At 36.0% G+C, this 22,286-nt stretch overlaps 2 protein-coding genes and 1 non-coding gene across 3 annotated transcripts; all 3 read left to right on the top strand.

Annotated features, from left to right (window-relative positions):
- The first annotated feature begins 513 nt into the window (after positions 1–513).
- LOC110684542 (UPF0587 protein C1orf123 homolog) lies at positions 514–3,470 on the top strand. Its single transcript, XM_021860989.1, has 4 exons — positions 514–763; positions 1,005–1,112; positions 2,417–2,587; positions 3,054–3,470. The coding sequence occupies exons 1-4, from the start codon at positions 662–664 to the stop codon at positions 3,177–3,179; spliced, it is 507 nt and encodes a 168-aa protein (XP_021716681.1). The 5' UTR covers positions 514–661; the 3' UTR covers positions 3,180–3,470.
- Positions 3,471–6,240: 2,770 nt separating this feature from the next.
- Positions 6,241–11,715, top strand: LOC110684541. Its single transcript, XM_021860988.1, has 2 exons — positions 6,241–7,499; positions 10,689–11,715. Exons 1-2 carry the CDS (start codon positions 7,005–7,007, stop codon positions 11,325–11,327), a joined length of 1,134 nt encoding a protein of 377 aa, XP_021716680.1. The 5' UTR covers positions 6,241–7,004; the 3' UTR covers positions 11,328–11,715.
- Positions 11,716–12,778: 1,063 nt separating this feature from the next.
- Positions 12,779–12,850, top strand: TRNAH-GUG. The gene has a single exon. It is a non-coding gene; the product is annotated as a tRNA-His (tRNA).
- Positions 12,851–22,286: the final 9,436 nt, after the last annotated feature.

Raw genomic sequence — 22,286 nt, 5'->3', positions numbered from 1 at the left:
AGAAAATTTACAACAAAAACAACAACGGAAAAAAAAAAAAATTCTAGTTATACACATTCATCAATCAATAAGTTTAGGAAAAATAAATTTACTAGCTTCAATTAATTAGCAATCAAATATTTTAGGATTCAAAACAATAACTGAAACAATTAATCCAATATATTGAAATTTGACAATATAGTGCTTTAAAATATCATTTAAAACTATTTTTAAAAAAATATCATTTACTCCGTAAAATATATTATTAACTCTTACCCAAATTTTGTCAGGGGTTCGAACTCCAAAATATAACGTAACTCGAAAGTAATCCGATCCAAATTTCAATTTTTATAGGCTTAGTAATTTAGACATTTAGCATTGACTCAAACTTTTAATAGACTCGAGCACCGACTTAACTAAACCGACCTAATTACTCAAATTGACACCTTAACAAATCAAAACCGCTTCACAGATTGGGTAAATTTTATACTTGTACACATGATATCAATTCAGCCCCATAATACTAGAATCATCCGGACCTAAACCAAACAACAACCCAAATCACAAATACAACCCATTTCCCATTTCCCATTTGACCACCATCATCAACTAAACATTTAAGGAGAGAGACTCTTCTTCTGCAAGAAAGAGAGAGAAACAAAGCTTACAATCAACGCCAAAAATGGTGACCTTCAACCTCATGATCACTGCTGAAGTCGAAAATGTTTCCACCATTCAACCAATGGGCGGCCTTGATGATCCTAACTTCCTTTACTACTTCAAGGTCTTTCTTTCTTTCTCTCTTGCTTTTTTATGTAATTTTAGTTTTGTTAAATTGGTGGGGTTGATGTAATTTGAACTTAATATTACGCCTCGGGCGAGTATGGATGTTGGGTTTGTATCCGAACGACCCGATTGTCACCTCCTTGTGTAATTGCGTATGTTAGATGGTGTACAATGATTATTTAAGCTTGTATTTCTTGAGTAATGTGTTTTTAGTCAAAATTGATTGTGGGTTTTTGCAGGTGAAATGTGGGAATTGTGGAGAGGTGACTGAGAAGGAGAGTTATGTGATGTTGGGAGAAGTTGTTCCTATCCCTAAGAGTCGTGGCCAGGCTAATCTTGTTCAGAAGGTTTATCTCTATTACTCTCTGATAATCTGTTGTTCTATTCTGATTTGATTGTGCTCGCTTCTATTTGAGATTTAGTTGTCGCGTAGAAAGTGTAATTTGAATGAGTAATTTTACAATTATATTTGAATGGAGGTAGTATTTTGGCACTATTGATTGGTTTTGTCAGTGTTTATTTCTTTTTCTGGACTAATTTCTTGCCATTTAGTTTCATGAGGGTTTTAGCATTATATTGACTATTTCTTGGTTATTGTAGTGATTGTAGTTATGTGTTGATCAATGAATCATATGCTGCATTTATCTTACTGTAAATGTTACATGGTTATTGTAGTGATTGTAGTTATGTGTTGATCAATGAATCATATGCTGTATTTATCTTACTGAAGGTTACAAAAATGTGTGTTATCTGTAAGATGATCAGTGTTTATGAAGTCTATTTTTAGCGTATCTTATAGTGAAGGAAAGTGTTTTAAAGTTTTTGAGAACTCGTAGGAGCTTTGTACTTTCATCTTTTATGTTTAGTGATGATCTTTCGTCAATTTGCTAGAAGCGAGTTGAATACCCCTTAAGCTTCTTCATCCATTACAGGAGTATTGAACATGTATTAAGGATTATGAACACCAGGGTTGCAAACTGGAAATTTCTCCTCGTTGTTTTGATTCCTGTCTGATTTATTGAACTGTTGAACATGAGATAGCGTTTAAGTTTGGTATGAAAATTCTGCAATTCTGTTATCTTAGGATTATTTGCTTAGGAGTTAGGACTTGTTTAATATGTTTCTTCCGGATGTCAATTGATGGCCTTGTATTGGCACTTGGGGAATGGTTTATGATAGTGTATTGGTGTTGTACTAGTACTTCTGCTCTGGCTATTAGAATTCTTTTTTTTTTTTATTTTTTTTTTTATCTATTGTTCAGTCATTTGCTGTACTGATTCCATCTTTTTCAATAATAGTGTGCCCGTTCGAGTGATATATGGCTTACGTTGTTGCTATATCAGTATTGACTAAGCCTTGAATAATGTCCTGCAGCTTATAGAATGCGTTTGATGCTTTGATCTGTATGAATCACGTGTTGCATTTCTGCATTTTTTCTGGTTTACACTTAATTGACATTTGATGCCTGAATTACATTACAATGTGTAAATTTTCTGTGAGCTGTTAACTTTGTTCCATTCCAGCTATTAAAATTCTGTTGCTTTTTGTGTGTTATTGCCTTCTAAATTTTGGATTTTCTTACATTGGTAATGGTGATAGTTACATTGTGTTTTTGGCTTGTTGCTAATCAGTCACCCTTTCATTATTTCAGTGCAAGTTCTGTGGCAGGGAGGGTACTATTACAATGATACCAAAATCTGGCCGCTATCTAACAGGTGATGACTGTGAAGCAGGAAAGTTTGTCCCTTTGATGAGCTTTGACTGCCGGGGTTTGGAGCCAGTGGACTACTCCTTTGGTGGTGATCAGTGGAAAATTGTAACTGTAAGTCTCTCTTGTGTAATTTGTGTATTGAAATTTGCTAGATTCATCGGTTTAAGTTCCCATATTATCTCTTCATGTGATGATGGTGTCCGTGGGCATGACATTTTTGCCTATGCGTTTTCCTCGTGCCAGCACCATTTGTCCAATCACATCAACATGAATACCCCTTCCCCTTTGCTGCTTTACCTTAATGCTCATCTATGCTAGTTGACATTATGATAAGCTTACTTATTTTTGAAGTGAGGGCTTGGTAATCTACCTGATTGTGCAAGCTTAAACATTCTCATCTCTAGCTGTTAGCCATGGAAGGAACATCTGTCTGTTGGCTTAGGGTCAGAAATCCATATTAGTTGTGGGAATAAGACTTTTGAAAAGTAACATTGTTATTAGATAGTTCTTTTGATTTCATTTGCCGTCTACACTTTACTGATTGTTGCCTGATATAAGTTTAATCTTTTATGTGCAGACTGCTGGTACTGTTTTCGAAAATGTGGACCTGTCGGACGGGGACTGGGCTGATTATGATGAAAAGAAGAAAATGCCAACTTCTGTCAGTAACCTGCAATCACGTTTCGATGTAATGAAGACATGAAGCAGAGAAGGTGGTAATAGGGAGGGTGGTGTTTACATGCACAGTTCTTGAGAATCAGCCACTGACAAATGAAGTGTGAACTTAACCAGTACATTAAAACTGCTTAGAACTATGAATTCCATACTTGAATGTCTATGCTAGTGTAAATGTAGCACAGCTTACTGCTTGACAAACTACTTTTCGTTTGTTGGTTATCAAAACGTGTATTTCACCAAGTTTCTTGAAGGCTCTTTGGCTGGCTACTTTGATGCTTTGTGAAATGATGTGTTCAACTCCTAATTCTGTTGTTTCCTTGCCCTCTTATATTTGTATTTGTCATGCCCGGACAGTCAGTTGAATGACTGTCTTCTCAAGCCTCTCGCAGAATTAAATGTGTTTCATCTCAAAATAATTTTGTTTCCAAGATTTTATTATAAATACTGGTTAATAGATGCAGAAAGTTTCTTCTGTAGTAAATAAAACTCTCATCTGGTTAAAGCGATTGGTTTATTAGCTCAAAGAACAGGTTACAATCAAGAAATTGCTGCAACAGTTGATAATTGATTCATGCCTTTTAATATTATGGACCTGATTTTTGGTCCAACAAATGACTAATTGCCCTCCAAATTCTAAAATGCAACTTATTTTATATTTGCCTTAAGGAAAAAACAAATGTCACAAAACTAGTGACCAAAACAAATCACCACCAAAAAATTTGTTGAGTAGTTAGACCCTTAAACCTACGGCATAGTTGAAATTCTTGAAAAGCTTCAGATCATATTATACATTATTGAAATGAAAATGTTTTTACACATATGGTAAACAAGATTAAAATCTTGTAATTTTGATTACATGAATAAAAAATATTAGAAAAAACCAAAGGTTATACATTCCATAGGTTACATGATCCGGATTAACACTAAACACCTCACTACATATATAATTGATCAATGTCGACCTTAATGGCCTTGGAATGATCCAAAGCCCTATTCTTAGCAAGACCCCATTGAGAACAACACCTTGATCTTTTCAGCAACTGTACTCGGCAAAGTGGACAAGTATAACGACGACCATCCTTTACCCATCTATCCATGCAAGATTTATGGAACATATGATGGCATGACAACAATCTTATAACTCTGGTAGACATGTCACATACTTTGGCATCAACACAATCTTGTTCTTCTTGTCGCGCTACTTCTTTATTATCATAACTCGATCTCTTCCTCTTCTTCCCCTTGTTTGTAACCCCTTCAAGACATATAGCACAAGTAAACCCATCAAGCTTCTTAGGCAAATTCCCGGCCTTATTAGCCATCTCCACTGCGCGCAATGATGGATGTTGCTCATGTGGTTGTTCCCGAAAGTCTACCCAAGTGATCAACCACTCTTTATCGTGTGACATGCAATGTCGCTCAATGTGGTTAATAATCTCGTAACTAGTCCCACAAATTTCCACGTCATGTGCCATAGCTACTTTAAATCGAAGACTCGAAACCTTCTTGTATAGATCATGTAACACATCATTCGGGTTAGGGTGAAACACGAAAGATTCAAGGAAATTCAATAACCAAGCTTTGCATTCTTCGCAATCTACCGGATTAAACTTTCCCAATGAGAACGATCTTTTATCTCTTTTAACGTACCAACTTTCATCTTCTTTGTCACGACATTTGATCGTTCTTTCCCACTCTTCGTACCATACAAGTACCTCTACTTTACGTGTTCCGGCCGGCCACTCCGAGTGATGATCACAAGCGATCACAACTTCATCAGAGTTATTCTGTAAAGCCATTGATAAAATTCTCACTTTTTTTTTAATCCCTAATTTTTTTGTATTAAGTAATTCTACCCTAGAAACCTTACTAACCCCTCTATATAAACAAACGGATGAACTCCTTGATGCACAAAGATAAAAATTCTTCTGGCGCAAGACTTTCCTAAACATAATATACTCATAATAACTTATTTATGTTAACTATATCCAACTTATCACCAAGCTCCTTGCTTTATTTTTTATTTTTTTTTTTTTACGTTATACGAAGTAGTAATTTGGGATATGTTCAATTTATCTTATAAAAAATAAGTTCCTGATGCTATTTGAGTCTAATCATATCCAATTAGGTGTATAAAGAAGGGATATTATGGCTAATTTGATTTAACAAGTTTAGTTCATATAATATCGGGTGAAAAATTAATTTGAGGTGAGTCTGACCTCATATAAACATATAATATGCACAATCCTTTTGGGCTTAACTAAATAAAGTTTTGGACAATAAATTTTCACTAATTTATACTTTGTATAAATAAATATGTGAGGTCTTGTTAAATTTGTTTTTTTTTTTTTAAATATCAATTTTTTTTTTATCACTTTTATACATGGAAATTAGAGATTTACTATATATTAAAAGGTGTTCCTTTCAAAGAAAGGGTGCCACATGTTACTCTTCAAAGTATACGCACCATGTCACAATGCCACGTCACTATCCAAAGCATATGTCCCACGTAGGCTTGCCACTTCATTTAACAAAATAAATTATGCTTTGAGCTAGATTCGAACCCATAACCTCTAGGCTCAAACACATAATAGTCATACAGCTACCATCTCAACCTGTCTTGAAAATTATATAAAGTCAAGTAAAGCGATCTTTAAAGGAGAAAGAGATTACATAATTTCATATTTAAGCTACTCTCCATTCCTAAATAGTACAAATACTTAGGTTTTCATGTAATTTAGAAAGGATTTTGGATACTTTATGCGAAGTATAAATTAATAACCTAAAGGACAAGTAGAGTTAATTGTGGTAATTATAATTGTTGGTGGGAAAAAAAAAGAACAACCGCAACTTTGCAAGTGACGTAACTGCGTAAATGGGAAAAGGAAATAATAGGCTGGACCAAATAGAAGGTGTTGAGAATATTCGAAAATAATGATTTGCAAAAACCAATGTTGCAAATATGTCGTTTAATAAAATAAAGTAACATTTTATAACATTCACAATTATACATGCATATTATAGAGTATAAATACAAATTTCGTTTAATTTTATTAAGAAACGGAAGGAGTAAAAATTTTGATGAGTGATGAACATTTTGGACCTACGCTAATTATCCTAATTACTTGGCAATCATTAGGGAAATTCCAAGTTTAATTTTTTGACAAAAAAGTGCCTCCGACAAAGGCGACTACTGCGTGATACGAAAGACATACTCCAAAAACCTGGAAAATCCCAACATAAAATCCTCTTACGAGTATCCTCCTATATTTCCCCCCATCCCAGATTTTCTTTTCTTTCTCTTTCCATCTTTCTTTATTTCCCTAATTTCAAAACTTCCCCAATTTTTTTCTTCAACTTTTTTTTTTTGTTTTTGTTTTTGTTTTTTTTTTTTTTTTTTTTTTTTTTATTAAAATTTCTTTGACTCACTCTAATTAAATTTTCCCACTTTTTTGACCACCCATTATTGTCCACTAGCCCTTCCAATAAATAAATCAGTATGATATGTTTTGATTTTGGTATCAGTTTATTTTGGCAATATTTTGATTAACATATATCACCTTATGATTTTTCTTACCTTTTTAATCAGATATTTTGTAGTTTCAATCTTTGTTATTTCCCACTAAATAATCCATTTTACTATAAATTCAGCTCTTTTTATTACAGATCTGGCATCGTTTTTGATGCTACAGAGGTTCATTTTGTGACGGGTATTGATTAATTTCATCACCCATTTCTCAGAAATTTGAGATAATTGGGTAAGTGTGGGAGTTTTTGAGTGATTTTAGGCAAAAGGGTATCTTTGATCTTGTTGTTTAAGTAAATTTTGAGCAAATAAACAAGGGTTATAATGGCAATAGAAGAAGGGAAGGACCCAGTTCCTGTAACTAGAACTAGGGGTATATCAGTGAGATTACTGTTGGTATTTTTGATGTTCTTGGTGTTATGTGTGTTGTTTTCTTTCATTAGTCTTAGTACATTTAGGCGATTCAGTTTCGACAGCGTTGCTGGAGTTGTGAAGCCTAGTTTAGAGCCATGTATTGGTGAGTCTAGTGGTTTAGATCAGTGGATTAGACCCCCATCTAATTTGATGCATACAATGAGTGATGAAGAGCTCTTTTGGAGAGCCACATTGGTGCCAAAGATTAGGAAATACCCTTTTGACAGGAATCCTAAGATTGCATTCATGTTCTTGTCTAAGGGACCATTGCCATTGGCACCTCTTTGGGAGAGGTACTTTAAGGGGCACGAGGGGCGGTTTTCGATCTATGTTCACTCGTTGCCATCTTACAATGAGGAGTTTCCTCCCACATCAGTTTTTTACAAGAAGCATATACCTAGCAAGGTATGATTCTCACTACCTTTGTGCTCAATTTTATTGTTTGCATTTTGAATTGTTAATTCATTTTTTGCTAAACTGTTTGCCTGATTGTGTATGCTACTTTGTGTTCAAATCTTTATGTTTTTGTGCTATTTATGTGCTTAATTATGTAATTGCCTTCCATTATATTGATGAATATGTGCACAAATGTGAATTTTATTGCACTTTGTCTATTACATTGTTGATCATATGGCTTATACTAATGTGAGCCATTAGGGGTATTCTGATCGATTTGCGAGGTTTTAGGTGTGACTATGTCTATTAGGGGTGTCACATGCTTTAAGAAAAAAAAATTCAGTAATCAAGCCTTTAACTTATTCTGCAGCTTTTGGTAGAACCCAAATTATGTTGTTATGAGAAGGAAAGAGAGTATCTTTGTAATGAGTAAACTTAGTGTTATGCAATTAATATATGTTGTTACTATCTCATTAATTTTCCAATCAATTGTCTATGAACTGTCTTTGTCCAATTGCAGCATATGGTTGCATGAATTTGATTGTCCTAAAACCGCCACTGTTAGGACCTTTTGTAAGATACTATATTTATGTTATGGTATGTGTAGCTTTAAGTAAGCATTGATTGCAAGGACTGTTTCTACTTGCACCCCTGATGGTTGTTAGAAATTGAATGATATGTAACTCTTACTCCTCTAGGCACCACGCCATTTAAGATGTTGTACACTGTATTCAATTAAGTAACTATAAGCTTGTAGAAGCTTCAATGTATAATGATTCAACAAAATTGAGTCGCAGCAATCTTATATAGTCCATACCTCAAATTCTTATAAGGTCAAGAGAGTGTTTAACGGCAATTTAGTCACTTAAATGTTGTTGAAGAAATCTTGCATTGCTACTTTCTGAGGTGTTGTGAAATATCAATAATCAGAATTTTATGATGGATTAGAGGATGGGTTATAGCTTTATATTACCTGTGTTAAATTTTTGAATTGGGAACTATTATATTTTTATACATCATATAACTTGTGAGCCTGTAATTTATCTTGTGATCCTTTTTGACCTTCAGTGAGGGTTATTTTGAGAGGTAGTGTAGACCCTAGAGGACTTGAACCCCTGTGGAAAAAAGGTTTTCAACACATTTTCATGTCCTTATCACCTTTCCGAAGTGAGCACATCTTTAAGGCCTTGTTTGGCAACTAACTGTTAGTTGCATTAGGTGGTTTGACTAGTTGTTGGTTAAGTGTTTGGTAAATTGCAGTTAGTTGATAGCTACTTAATTATGTAAAATGACCAATAAAAATGTTGGCTTAATTTTTTTTGCCGGGTTTTGAGGACTTTCGGTAAAAGGTATTAAATTTGAGTAACTTTAGGGTTTAATAGTAATTTTACAACTACATAGTCTACGTCTTGAACCCTTTCATCCTAAAAGCTCCCCTTATCTCTTTCAAAATTATCCTTTGGGACTCAAATTTCTCTTCCAATATTCTATTAACCAGTATCCTTTTTAAGGATTGGACCTGTCAAACCTACCTTTTGGCCTTAAACTTTTCTCAACCAAACTCCCTGCATCATTTTGTGTATTCAGTGCATTCATCAGAGCTTACACTGGGCCACTGACTTTGGATAGTAAATTAACAATTGGAGTGACTGCTGAATTCTAATGTGCTTTGTGTGCCAAAGTATTGATCATTATATAGACGGGCTATTCAGAGCCCTTTGATGTTGAAGGAACAAGGTTAATTCTGGTGCAATTACTGGATTTTTACTAGTTTCATACATGTGTGGGGAAAAAAGGCATGTATGAGCAAGTTATGGAGGGTCAGCATCAATACTAGAGAAGATTTAAAGTAAGTTGTTGAGGAATATTTTTGGGTTTTTTGGGGTATGATTCTTTGGTCAGGTGCAAAAGTCTAATACTTTGTATTTATTTGGCTCTAGGGATTTAAATTTTGAATTTTTTGTCTTAGTGACTGGGGATTTCAGCCTTTCAGGTACTGGTTAAGGCAGTCATGCATAGCCTGTCCATCAAATTATTACTTGTTAAATTTGGTTGTCTACGATTGCTAACAAGTTTCGGGTTTATTTTGCAACTTTCTCGTCCTCTGCTCAAGATGTTATGTACCCTTATTATTGGTAAAAGTTCATGCCGTGACTGATAGATTTCCTCTCATAGTCTCATTACATCTGAGTTATTCCATGTTGGCACAACTTAACATGGTTGTCGGAGCCCTACTGTAAAGCCTGAGCATTTTAGCTGGGAATTTATGCATGTTCTTCCCCAACTAGAGAGCACTATGGTTTACATGTTCAGAAAATTTCGATGACTTACACAATGTGATAATCTGGGGTATGGCCTTATTCTCCTTAGCAGTTTGAGAGTACTCTTGGGTCTTCTGTCACTATTGGGGGATGTATATCTTCATATTTTTATTCGACGAAGTGACTGGCAGACAAGTATTTTTTGTGAAATTTCGTAGGTTTGAAACATGATGGGAAGTCCTCTGTGTGTGGGGTTAGGTATGCGTGTGTCTTTTTAGACATTGACATGATTTTTCTATTGTAAATGCATTATTCTTGGTCTGATTTCACTTGTCTGTACTTTGTTCAGTTAAATTAGAAAGCTCACTGAGAGCCCTCCAGGCTTGTCTTTTACTTGATTATTTGCCTCTGATGTCCATCCACTCCAAATTACAGGTCAGACCTGTAAATTTATCGCGGAAGTTTCTGGGTATTGTGAAGGCTTGCTCAAATGTTAATTACTTGGCAAGATGTCGTCTGCCAGTGCATTAAGTTTGCAATCTTGGGCGGATAGTAAACTTTAGCTAATTATAAATTTCTAAGGCTGTGATGATAGAAAAGGGAGTCATCCTTTGGTGAAAGTCATGATTTTGAGGAAGATGAATGGATTCAAGTTCAGTGGTCAGATTGTTTGTGATGTGAAAGTCTGTGTTGGAGATGAGAAAGTTGACGGTAACAAGTGTTGAGATCATGGAGGGATTTAACAGGGGTTTTGTATTGTCACTAGCATGTTAATTGTAATGAATTATAATATGTGAATAATTATAGCTAATTTGTAATTTGTATCCTAACTGACTTGCTGATATAAAGTACTTCATTTTTTTGATGTTTTGCTTGTCTCAAATATTTAGAACTAGAAATATGGCTAATTCACCCTTTTGCATTTTTTTTTTTGCAGGTGGCAGAATGGGGAAGGATGAGCATGTGTGATGCCGAAAGAAGGCTCCTTGCCAATGCATTGCTTGATTTTTCAAATGAGTGGTTCATACTTCTTTCTGAATCTTGCATTCCAATCTACAATTTTAGCACAACTGTGAATTACATCACAGGATCCAAGTATAGCTTTCTTGGTGCCTTTGATGACACTGGGCCATATGGGAGGGGACGATATAATGAGAGCATGGCCCCTGAGGTTAATCTATCTGACTGGCGTAAAGGATCTCAATGGTTTGAAATCGATAGAAGACTGGCAATTAACATAGTTGAAGACACTATCTATCACCCCAAGTTTGAAGCGTTTTGTAGACCTCATTGTTATGTGGATGAGCACTATTTTCCCACCATGCTTACGATCCGAGCGCCAAATCTTCTGGCAAACAGAAGTATCACTTGGGTGGATTGGTCAAGAGGCGGTTCGCACCCTGCTACTTTTGGAAAAGGGGACATCACGGTGGAGTTTTTTAAGAAGGTTAGGGAGAGTAAGACTTGTGAATACAATGGGAGGAATACTACACTGTGTTTTCTCTTTGCTAGGAAATTTGCACCAAGCTCCTTGGAGCCGTTGTTGCAATTAGCACCTAAGGTTCTTGGTCTCTGACAATGAATATTGGCATATGCATCTGATTTTGAAGATTACAAAAACAGAAATTAAGAGAATATACAGGTAATCAGCATTTTAAAACATGAAGTATAAAACCACAGCTCGCAGATGTTGCTGCGCACCCAGATGACACATGCTGCATCCTCTTTCTTTGGCCTACATTTACCCAGAATATTTCTGGTGTACAAAAGCTGTTTAGAGCTAGCATCATAATAGGAGAATTATATTGATGAGATCTTGTAGATTTTAGAATAATACTGGATGTAATTGAGGCTTAGCTTTTTGAACTTTTGTGCTTGTGTATGTATAGGTGTGGCATAACACAAGACGATATTGCAGGAGTTTATTGATATATACTAGAGATGTATCGCTCTCATTTTTGTCAGTTTTGATGTATTTTTAGCAGTTGAACTTTAGAGTTAGATAAAGCCTCTTAGCCTTGATCAATGAACCAACTAACGCAGCTAAGGTGGTTTAGCATAATCGACAGAAGGTTTCTTTTCCATATACCCCCATGCTTGGCATGCACACAAACGTGAGCCTGCACAAGGAGCAAACGAATAGCTACCAGTTCTGGCCATCATGGAATCACCCTAACGCCTCTTCTGATACTTTATTTAGTCTTCATATACACAAATACACAATGGTTGCCCAATGCATGCAGATTCGTTTTCTGCTTTGTGACGGTTTTGGTTAATTTTTCTGGGACGGTAGATGATGAAGTCATATTGCAGACTGGCAAGTTATAATGTTTTAACTAGACTAGATCACCATAATTTATTCATGATCAGAAAATCTTAATGTTAATTTATTAACTGGCCTAAGGGACTGTATATCTACTGAAGTGTTTCTCAAAGAAATTTTAGACTAGATGAAGATTGAAGCTTCTTTAATCTTAATCTTATACTGCATCTAATGAATACCATGGGAGTACAGTTGCAAATTGCCTGATAGAATCGGAAAGGTGCAAGAAAATGAGCAGTCTAAGATAATACGCATAGAATAGATAAATTGGTCTAGTCACCAATACTTCCTTTGTCCTTAAATTTAAAAAGGGGCTACAGTAGTTCGAAATTTTACATTTAATTTAGGGTTCTATACAAGAAACCTTGCTAAAATTTGTTTAAATTCGATTTATCTTTCACTAATGACGTATTTTAACAAACTATCATGTTTTTCTTTGAAATTATTACCTATACATACAAGGGTATAATTACGGTGATAGAAAAAAAAAAAAATAGTACCTTAAGTTAGTTAAGTATATCCAGAAAATAATCCATTTCTTTAGGATGAACTAAAACATAATTTGGTACACAAAATAGTACAAGTATAATTGAACAGGAATAGAATGCATAATGTGATGGACATTAGACAGCTTGTTGTTTGAATGTCTCACTTGTTATGTTTAATTTCAAAATGTAATATATATGCGGTTTATGTTCATCACAGTGGCTGTAGTTTAGTGGTTAGAATTCCACGTTGTGGCCGTGGAGACCTGGGCTCGAATCCCAGCAGCCACATTTTTTGCTCTTATTTTCTATTGGTCAAAGTTCAAATTTCTAAGTAGTCCAATTAGACATGATCTTCTTTGAATCTCAAGACCATCATTTCATCTAAATCGATCAATACATTGGTCAAAGCTTAGATTCTCTATACAAAGTTTGTTCCGCGAATTCTATATAAAGGAAATACAAAGTTTGTTCCGTAAAGTCTATAAAAAGGACATACAAAGTTTGTTCCGCGAAGTCTATAGAAAGGATTATATCTTTTGATCAGAAAGTCACTAAAAAAAAATGTAAACAAGATTCGATTTCATGTTTTAAATATTACAGAGTACCATATCATCAAACTTTAACCAAATAAGATAAATATTGGGATATTATCTTTAGATAATTATCTTGTGATATTATTCTATCTCTATTATTGTGGGATTATCCTAGTTTAAGATAGATTATTTGGTGATAAGATAGTGAGTTATCCTTGTCCTTGTTGAACAAGGAGTCTCTGCTATATATATTCTTGTACTCTGATGTTTTCAAGGTTAAGAAAGACAGAATATCAAAATTGTTGATCTTCATATCAACTTAGCATGGTATCACAGCCAGGTTTCACATAAATATTTTTATTTTATTTTTTTTCTTTCACTGCCTGCTCTTTTTCAATGACCACGCCATCATCTTCCACCGATGACAAACCGGTTGTTGATCTAGTGTATTATTTGGGCTCCAGTGATGCCCCTGGAAATATTATTACCCCTGTTCAACTCAAAGACGACAACTATGACGAGTGGGCACGAGCCGTGTCCATTTCATTGAGGGCCAAACGTAAGTTTGGTTTTATTGATGGTTTCGTACCCAAACCAACGGACCATGCGAAATTGGATGATTGGATTGCTGTGAACTCTATGCTGGTGTCATGGCTCTTAAACACTGTTGATCCCTCCATACGCTCTGTTATAAACGGAACTGCGGGAACAAAAACAGTAAGAACAAAGTTACCGAAAATTAGACTGAGTCGCGGACTATGTCGCTTTCTTTAGAACATTCACGGCACTGCCCTGAAAATGTGCAAACAGTTCGTACTAAACCGGATGTTCCCCAGGATAAAACAGCCTTTCTCTATTGTAATTATACCGGTGGAACTGCACAAAACCACCGGGCAACTAAACACCAAAAAGAAAAGAAACTGCTCGAGGGTTTTGTTTTTGTGAGGAAAAATAGAGAGGAGAAGAAGATTGCTTTCTGTATTTTTTTGTGTATCAAAAACAGGAAATCAACACGCCTTTTATAGGCAAAATTGCAACGTAACTGCTGCTGTTTAATTAGGCACTAATCACGCAATTAAAACGGTCATAAGTTGAACGTTGAAAACGGTTACAGAAGATTAATGCGTGGCAAAACGTTTAGCAAAAAATCAGTGAAAACGTTTGCATGATTAACGCTCCATTAATCAGTTTTGAAAAAACGGTCAAATGTAATCAGTCAAAAACGTTTAGCAAAAATCAAGGAACTAATCACGCAATTAGCCTTGTCCAAAAAATAAGTTTATTTAATAAACCCGACCCAACCCGGCTCGGCGCGCGTGTGTGATAGATGGTTTACCATATAGGTCCTCCCTCTCCACAAAATGTGGGTAGCCCAAGGGCCACACCTCTTTAGCCCACTCTCTATATTATAAAGAGAGTAAAACTCTCATTTCCCACCAATGTGGGACTTTGAGTTTTTTCACAAAATTCACACACTACACACTTGTTGTTCCAACACGCTCCTCTTTGGGGGCATATGACGATGCACGTTTGCTCTGGTCCAATATCAAGAACCGTTATTGTGTGGTTAGCGGCACTCGAATTTGTCAATTAAAGTCCTCTTTGGGCCTTTGCAAGCAACAAAAGACCGAGGCAGTTGCTATTTATTTTGGACGATTAGCAAAAATTTGGGATGAGCTAAATACATACTTGGCTATCCCGTCATGTGAGTGTGGGCTTTGTACATGCAACATCGTCTCGAAGATGGAAAAATTGCGTGAGGATGACTACCTTCATCACTTCCTTCTCGGGTTGGACGAAAAATATGGTCCAATTCGAGGCCAATTGTTAGCCCAAGAACCTCTGCCAGACGTGAACAAGGCCTACCAACAGGTCGTACAAGCGGAGCGCCTTCTTGGTGGTGAATCTTCCCAGTCGCGTGATCAATCGTCTTTGGCGTTCACAATTACCACGGACCAGAAGAACAAGACCCCACGGACAGACAACTCCGACCTCCTTTGCACACATTGCAATCGAGTTGGACATCTTGAATCGGGATGTTTTCAGTTAAGCGGATATCCAGACTGGTGGGGGGACCGTCCCCGTGGTGGTCGAGGCCAAGGTCGTGGGCAGTCTACCTCACGTGCAGGTGCACGAATGAGGGGCGTGGAAGGGGCCAATCCACATCCTCCTCCGCAAGAGCAAACAAAACAACCGCCCAATCAACACAGACTTATCACAATTCTGCCCCACAACTAGTGATGCGGCAGCTCTCTCGGGCATAACTCCTGCTCAGGTTCAACAAATATTAGACCACTTGAATTCTCTTAAAACCAAACTCCATGGTAAGCGTGAATGGATTCTAGACACAAGCGCATCGAATCATGTAACCTCTGACCTGTCATGTATGATTAATGTAACAAATTTGACTCACTATCCGGTGCGTCTTCCAGGATGGTACATCCGCTTATGCTTCCAAGATTGGAACAGTGGTCTTGGATGGAGGGTTAACCGTGAACAATGTTTTATTTGTTCCCCAATTAAACTGCAATCTAATTTCTATTTCACAATTATGTGACGATTTAAAATGTACTCTTCAATTTACTGACAAAATCTGTGTTATACAGGACCTAGCGATGAAGAAGGTGATTGGAGCGGGTGATCGTGTGGATGGTCTTTATTATTTCCGCGGTGTTCCTGAAGTGCAGACATACCAGATTAATACAGAGAACTCTCCTGAGATATGGCATCAAAGAATGGGACATCCGTCGGACAAGGTTTTACAGCATCTCCCGTTTAACTATCATAGTTTTTCTGAGTGCAAAAATAAATCCTGTGATGTTTGTCCCCGGGCCAAGCAACATAGAAGTAGTTTCCCAATGAGTGAAAATAAGGCAAGTGATTTTTTTGAATTGATCCATCTGGATTTATGGGGTCCTTATAAGACTCCTGCATCTTGTGGTGCACGTTATTTTTTAACAATTGTGGATGATTTCTCTAGAAGCGTGTGGACCTATTTGTTAAATAAGAAAGTTGAAGTTGAATTCTCGTTCCTTAACTTCATTGCTTTGGTTAAGAGACAATTTTCAAAGGATATAAAAACAATCCGCAGTGACAATGGAACTGAATTTCATGCTTTACTTGATTATTTTCATAAAAACGGAATAATATTTTAAACTTCATGTGTCGGGACACCTCAACAAAACGGGAGGGTTGAAAGGAAACACCAGCATATTTTAAATGTAGCCAGGGCACTTCGTTTCCAGGCTAATTTACCTCTTAAATTTTGGGGAGAATGCATTCAAACTGCGTGTCATCTAATAAACCGAACCCCCTCTAGATTGTTAGATTTTAAAACTCCTTTTGAGATATTGTTTAAGAAAGCCCCTTCTTATTATCATATCAAGGTCTTTGGGTGTTTATGTCATGCGCATGATCAACGAAGTAAAGGAGACAAATTTGCAAGTCGTAGTCGTAAATGTGTGTTTCTAGGTTACCCATTTGGAAAGAAAGGTTGGAAATTGTTTGACCTAGAAACCAAGCAAAGATTTGTTTCCCGTGACGTGAAATTTTTTGAGAACGAGTTTCCCTATTCCACACCTACCAAAGATCTCACGGTTGCCATGCAAAGTCACCATAATGCCTCTGCAGTTGGTGATTATGACGACTCAGATTTTGAGGCTCATTTTGCTAGACCCTCTGACCCATTAGTTGCACCGGGTAACCACACACCTGCTGCTGAGGAACTTGCACCGCCTGCTGCTGCTGAGACAGAAAGTACACTCGCTGCCCCTGCTGCCCAAACTACATCTCAGCAAACAGCACCTGCCCCAGACACTGCATCTGTATCGGTTTTTGGCGAATCAGAGAGCCAAACAGCAGCGGTAATGGCAAATAACCAACCTATGGGAAGAGGCTTCAGGAGTAAGGCTCCATCAGTTCGTCTGCGTGACTTTGTCACCGCTATCCGAAATAATAAAGACACACCTACATCACATATCACTTCCGCTGCACCATCTTCTTCAAGTATGGGTTATCCTTTAACACATTGTGTCAGTATAAATAATTTTTCTGTCAAACATAGAACATATGTTGCAGCAATTACAAAGGGAAACAAGCTAAAAACTTTCAAAGAATCTATTAAACATGAAGGCTGGAGGAAGGCAATGGCAGACGAAATTAGGGCATTAGAAGAACAAGGTACATGGGTTTTAGAACCACTTCCTCCAGGGAAGAAGGCCCTTGGCAGTAAGTGGGTTTACAAAGAAAAATATGATGAGCATGGAAATCTGCAGCGCTTGAAAGCTAGACTGGTCGTGTTTGGTCACCATCAGATTGAGGGACTTGATTATAATGAGACTTTTGCCCCGGTCGCGAAAATGGTTACTGTTCGTACCTTTCTTGCCATTGCAGCAGTAAAGAATTGGGAGATTCATCAGATGGACGTTCATAACGCTTTCTTGCATGGAGATTTGGAAGAAGAGGTATATATGAAGATCCCCCCAGGTTTTTCTAAAAATAATTCTAATAAAGTGTGCAGAATGAAAAAGTCTTTATATAGACTGAAACAAGCTCCTCGGTGTTGGTTTGCTAAATTGACAACCGCACTCAAAGACTATGGATTCAAACAATCTTACTCTGATTATTCCCTATTCACTCTGTCAAAGGGACTTGTGCAATTAAATGTACTTGTCTATGTTGATGATCTTATAATTGCAGGAAATGACTCCGGTGCTATGGCATCGTTCAAAAATTATTTGGGAGATTGTTTTAAAATGAAAGGGCCTTGAGGTGGCTCGAAATAAACAGGGAATTTTTGTCGGTCAACGAAAATATGCCTTGGATATTATTTCTGAATCAGGGATGACGTCTCACACACCTGTTGAATTTCCCATGGAACAGAATCATCGTTTAGCTCTTGCCACAGGCGAATTTTTGTCTGACCCAGGGAAGTACAGGAGGCTTGTTGGGCGCCTGATATATTTGGGCGTCACTCGTCCAGACCTTGCCTACTCAGTACATATTTTATCCTAGTTCATGCATGCTCCAAGGACGGAGCATTGGGCTGCAGCGCTGAGGGTTGTCCGATATTTGAACAACAGTCCAGGACAAGGTATTTTATTACGTTCGGATAGTGCCCTGCAATTGGAAGGATGGTGTGACTCAGACTGGGCGAGTTGTCCTTTATCTAGAAGATCCTTGAGTGGTTGGTTCATATTCTTAGGTCTCTCTCCAGTGTCATGGAAGACCAAGAAACAACCCACTGTTTCTAAATCCTCTACTGAAGCAGAATATCGAGCTATGGCTGCTACTACTTGTGAGTTGAAATGGTTGAAACGACTTCTAGCGGAACTGGGAGTTAAGCACAAAAATGGTATGAACCTATTCTGTGACAGTCAGTCAGCCCTGTACATTGCCCAAAATTCGGTTTTTCATGAAAGAACTAAACATATCGAGGTCGACTGTCATTTTATGCGCGATGCTGTAACTGACGGTACTATCTCTCCTTCATATGTTCCTACTAAAACACAACTTGCAGATATATTTACTAAGGCCCTTGGGAAAGATCGGTTCCAATTATTACTTTGCAAGTTGGGCATAGGTGTCCCTGCTCCAACTTGAGGGGGGGGGGGGGTATTGGGATATTATCTTTAGATAATTATCTTGTGATATTATTCTATCTCTATTATTGTGGGATTATCCTAGTTTAAGATAGATTATTTGGTGATAAGATAGTGAGTTATCCTTGTCCTTGTTGAACAAAGAGTCTCTGCTATATATATTCTTGTACTATGATGTTTTCAAGGTTAAGAAAGACAGAATATCAAAATTGTTGATCTTCATATCAACTTAGCAATAAATGACATCGAAACAGTATAATAAAACCTTACAAGTGTAACACAATTGATAAAGTGAATTACTTTTTTATTTTATTTTCTTGACGGGAAAAAATGTTAAGTGAATACTAATACAAGGATGAAAAAAAAAAAAAAAAAAAAAAAAGCAAGCTTAGTTCAAAGCAAAAATTGGTGCGCAAATGTAGTAATCTGGAAAAAGAATATCATGCGTAATCAAATGCCAAGCATAAAGAGATTAGTGGAGTGTGGAATATGATGGAGAAAATATATTAAGAAAAAAGAGGCTTCAGTAAGTTTACAGTAGGAAACTTCTGGAAAATTACACACTTGGCAATGTTGGCATGTCGACAACTATTAAAGGTCAAAAAATACCTGCTTGTTACAGCTCCAGGCCAACAGCACAGGACGTTTTAATCACGCCGATTATTCCGCATAAACTTCTCAATATTTTGGGGCCAATTTTTTTTTTTTTTTTTTTATTGTGTTGCTCTTTTTCAGTCTCAAATTAATTATCACATTTACATTTTTTTAGGCCTTGTTGTGACTATTAAAAATTATCTAAAAGCTACTCAAAAGCTCGAATATGTTTTAAATTGTCATAAATTTAGGTTAACGTAATGATTATAAGTTTTGTGGCAGAGAATGGATTGGATGGAGAATTGGAAACCATGGAGTACTATTATAATAAGTTCAGAAAAATACTTATTATAAGATATGATAAGTTTTGCAAAGGGTTAATAAGTGTTATCAATGTTCATTTTATAGTTAAAATAAAATATAATAAGTTCGGATTTATTTAGATAAGTTCATGTAAATTTAGATAAGATAAGTAAAAAGCATATGAATAGATCACACCCTTAGCTTCAAACAAAATTTGTAATATTATAGCATTTATTGATTTTTTTTTCCTTTTTTGCTTTTAAGATGATAGCACAAATTTGAATTAGTCGAAAGCATATACAAGCAATAAGTTCATTACTATGTGGTGTCCCTGTTGATCAAAGGAATAGCCTATATGAACTTGAACACCAAGGTCTCTAGTGGTCGTGTGGACTCATGTCCCATTCTAACCTTTGGTGAACCACTTTCTCATTTATTATGTTTGTATTAGATTAAATCGTATAACTTTAAAGTTGTGAGATATAAATCTTTCTACTAAATCAAATTCGGCTTGGTCCATGATATTTCTAAGCTCTTGGGTGCTCATATAGGATGATGTAAGACACTATGATTACTTAAACGTTAAACAAATAGAGTACATTTTAGTATGATATGAGATGTCGATATATTAATCTAACAAGAAGGACAAGTGTGGCTGTTTGTAAACTACCATCTCTACCCTACCAGAGTGTAAACATCATATAAATGGGCCCCATTTCCAGCCCAAACCCAACGGCAGCATATGCCCCCAACATCACTCATTCACACCTCTATTTCATCATACATTTTTTTTTGAATTTTTAACTTTCAAACTTTTCATAAAATTATGAATAAATATAACGACCAAAGGTTAATATGAATTAAGTCGAACAAGTAATTGTATGTGTGACATGTATTATTAAGAAATTCTTAGTAGTTTGGAATAAGTTAATATGGTTGAGAATGACTAATGACTAATGAGGTAGAAAATCTATACCTAAGAGTGTATTATACGTAAAAACTTATTAATTGATTGAGTTTAATAGTACTACGTAGTTTTTTTTGAGTTTAATAGTACTACGTAGTTAACTACAATCGTTTAACGCTAATTTGTTATAAAAGTGTTTATGATGTTTATTTATTTACATACCTCTACGCCCTCCACATCATCAAATTTAAAACTTCGTAATATTTGATCTGTAAGAATTTATTTATTTATCCATTTTTTATAGTAGAATGATTAGAATGTTTTTTTTTAGAGGTAAACTTCTTTGTACCACTTAAGTCCTTCGTTTCATTTTAATTGTGGCAATTTGACTAGATTTGTTGACATACAATTTTGACAATTAACATCTTAGTATTTATTTATCAACATAAATTATGAAAATTTGACATATTGAAAAAAAATATTAAGGTGATATTTGTTCTCTTATAATGCCTAAAAGGACATGTTATATTCACTTATCTTAATTTGTTTAATCTTTGGTAAACTTATATTACACATATGTATCTTATATGAGCTAATAATTTCCTTATTAAAACTTATTTTTGAATAGATTATAGTCTATATATGCATATTAGTAATATAAGAAATCACAATCAAATTGTGTATATACAAGTATAATTCGTATAATGCAAACATCAAAATATTACAACTAAAAAAGACATATAAAGTACTCCGTAAGAGATTCGAGGCTAAAATCTCCTGACGCACCTCATGCATGTTGATAGCCCCCGCTCGTCTAATGCTCCTTGACCCCTTCACTTGAACTCCAAGAGAATGTAATTCTCCCCAACCCACCATTCCTCTTCAATCCTCGTAAACCTCAACAATAATTCAAGTAATCCTCAAGAAAAAAAAACCTTTAACTTGAAACCATAAAAAATGCAAATTATGACAAAGACAAACACTATAAAAAAAAACAAGTTTTGATAGTACAATACACTATTCTTTTGGCATAAAAATCACTTAAACAAACAAGTTTTTATGGTAAAAATCATAAACAAACTCACAAAAATCAAACATAAAAATCGTTCCAAAAAATTATGGACAATTGGACACCATGTGATGTTAATTTCATACTAATCATAATTAGTGGGATAATAATCAATTATAACACCCATTAAAAACCCTATTAATGTGGGCCCCCACTTTACACAGCTGGCAATCCGCTAATAGCTAGTCTAAAAACCTCGGTCAGCTGCCCGTTCCAACAACTCACCTGCCCGTCTTCTCCCCTCTATAAAACCCCACATTTCACCTTCATTCTCACGAACTCTCAACTTTCTCTCTCCTCCATTACTGCAAAAAAAAACCTCCATTTTCTCTATCCTCAGAAAACCTTCAATTTCTTCAACAATGGCGAAATCAGTTCAAGCTTCTTTCATGGCGGTCATCTTCGTCATCTTCGCTATCATCAGCGTCGCCATGGCAGCTGATGCTCCAGCTCCAAGCCCTACCTCCGCCGCCGGAATTGTCGCTCCGTCGCTCGCTGGTGGTCTCGCCGTCGCAATCGCCGCCGTATTCTTCGGTTCTTTTCTCTAGATCTGAGGAATTTGTTATGGCTTAACTAGTGAATTTTCTGGAGATTCTGATTTTCTTTCTGCGGATGGTATCGTGATTTTCTTGTGTTTCAGTAGTAATAATAGTATTATATATATACATTTCGATATATATATTATGAATTATCGTTGATTATCTTAGGGTTTGATGTT

This window comes from Chenopodium quinoa, unplaced genomic scaffold, assembly GCF_001683475.1.
Source record: "Chenopodium quinoa cultivar QQ74 unplaced genomic scaffold, ASM168347v1, whole genome shotgun sequence".
Classification (NCBI taxonomy): Eukaryota; Viridiplantae; Streptophyta; class Magnoliopsida; order Caryophyllales; family Amaranthaceae; genus Chenopodium; species Chenopodium quinoa.
The sequence above is the reverse complement of the archived record's forward strand: the minus strand, read 5'-3'. Positions and strand labels throughout refer to the sequence as shown.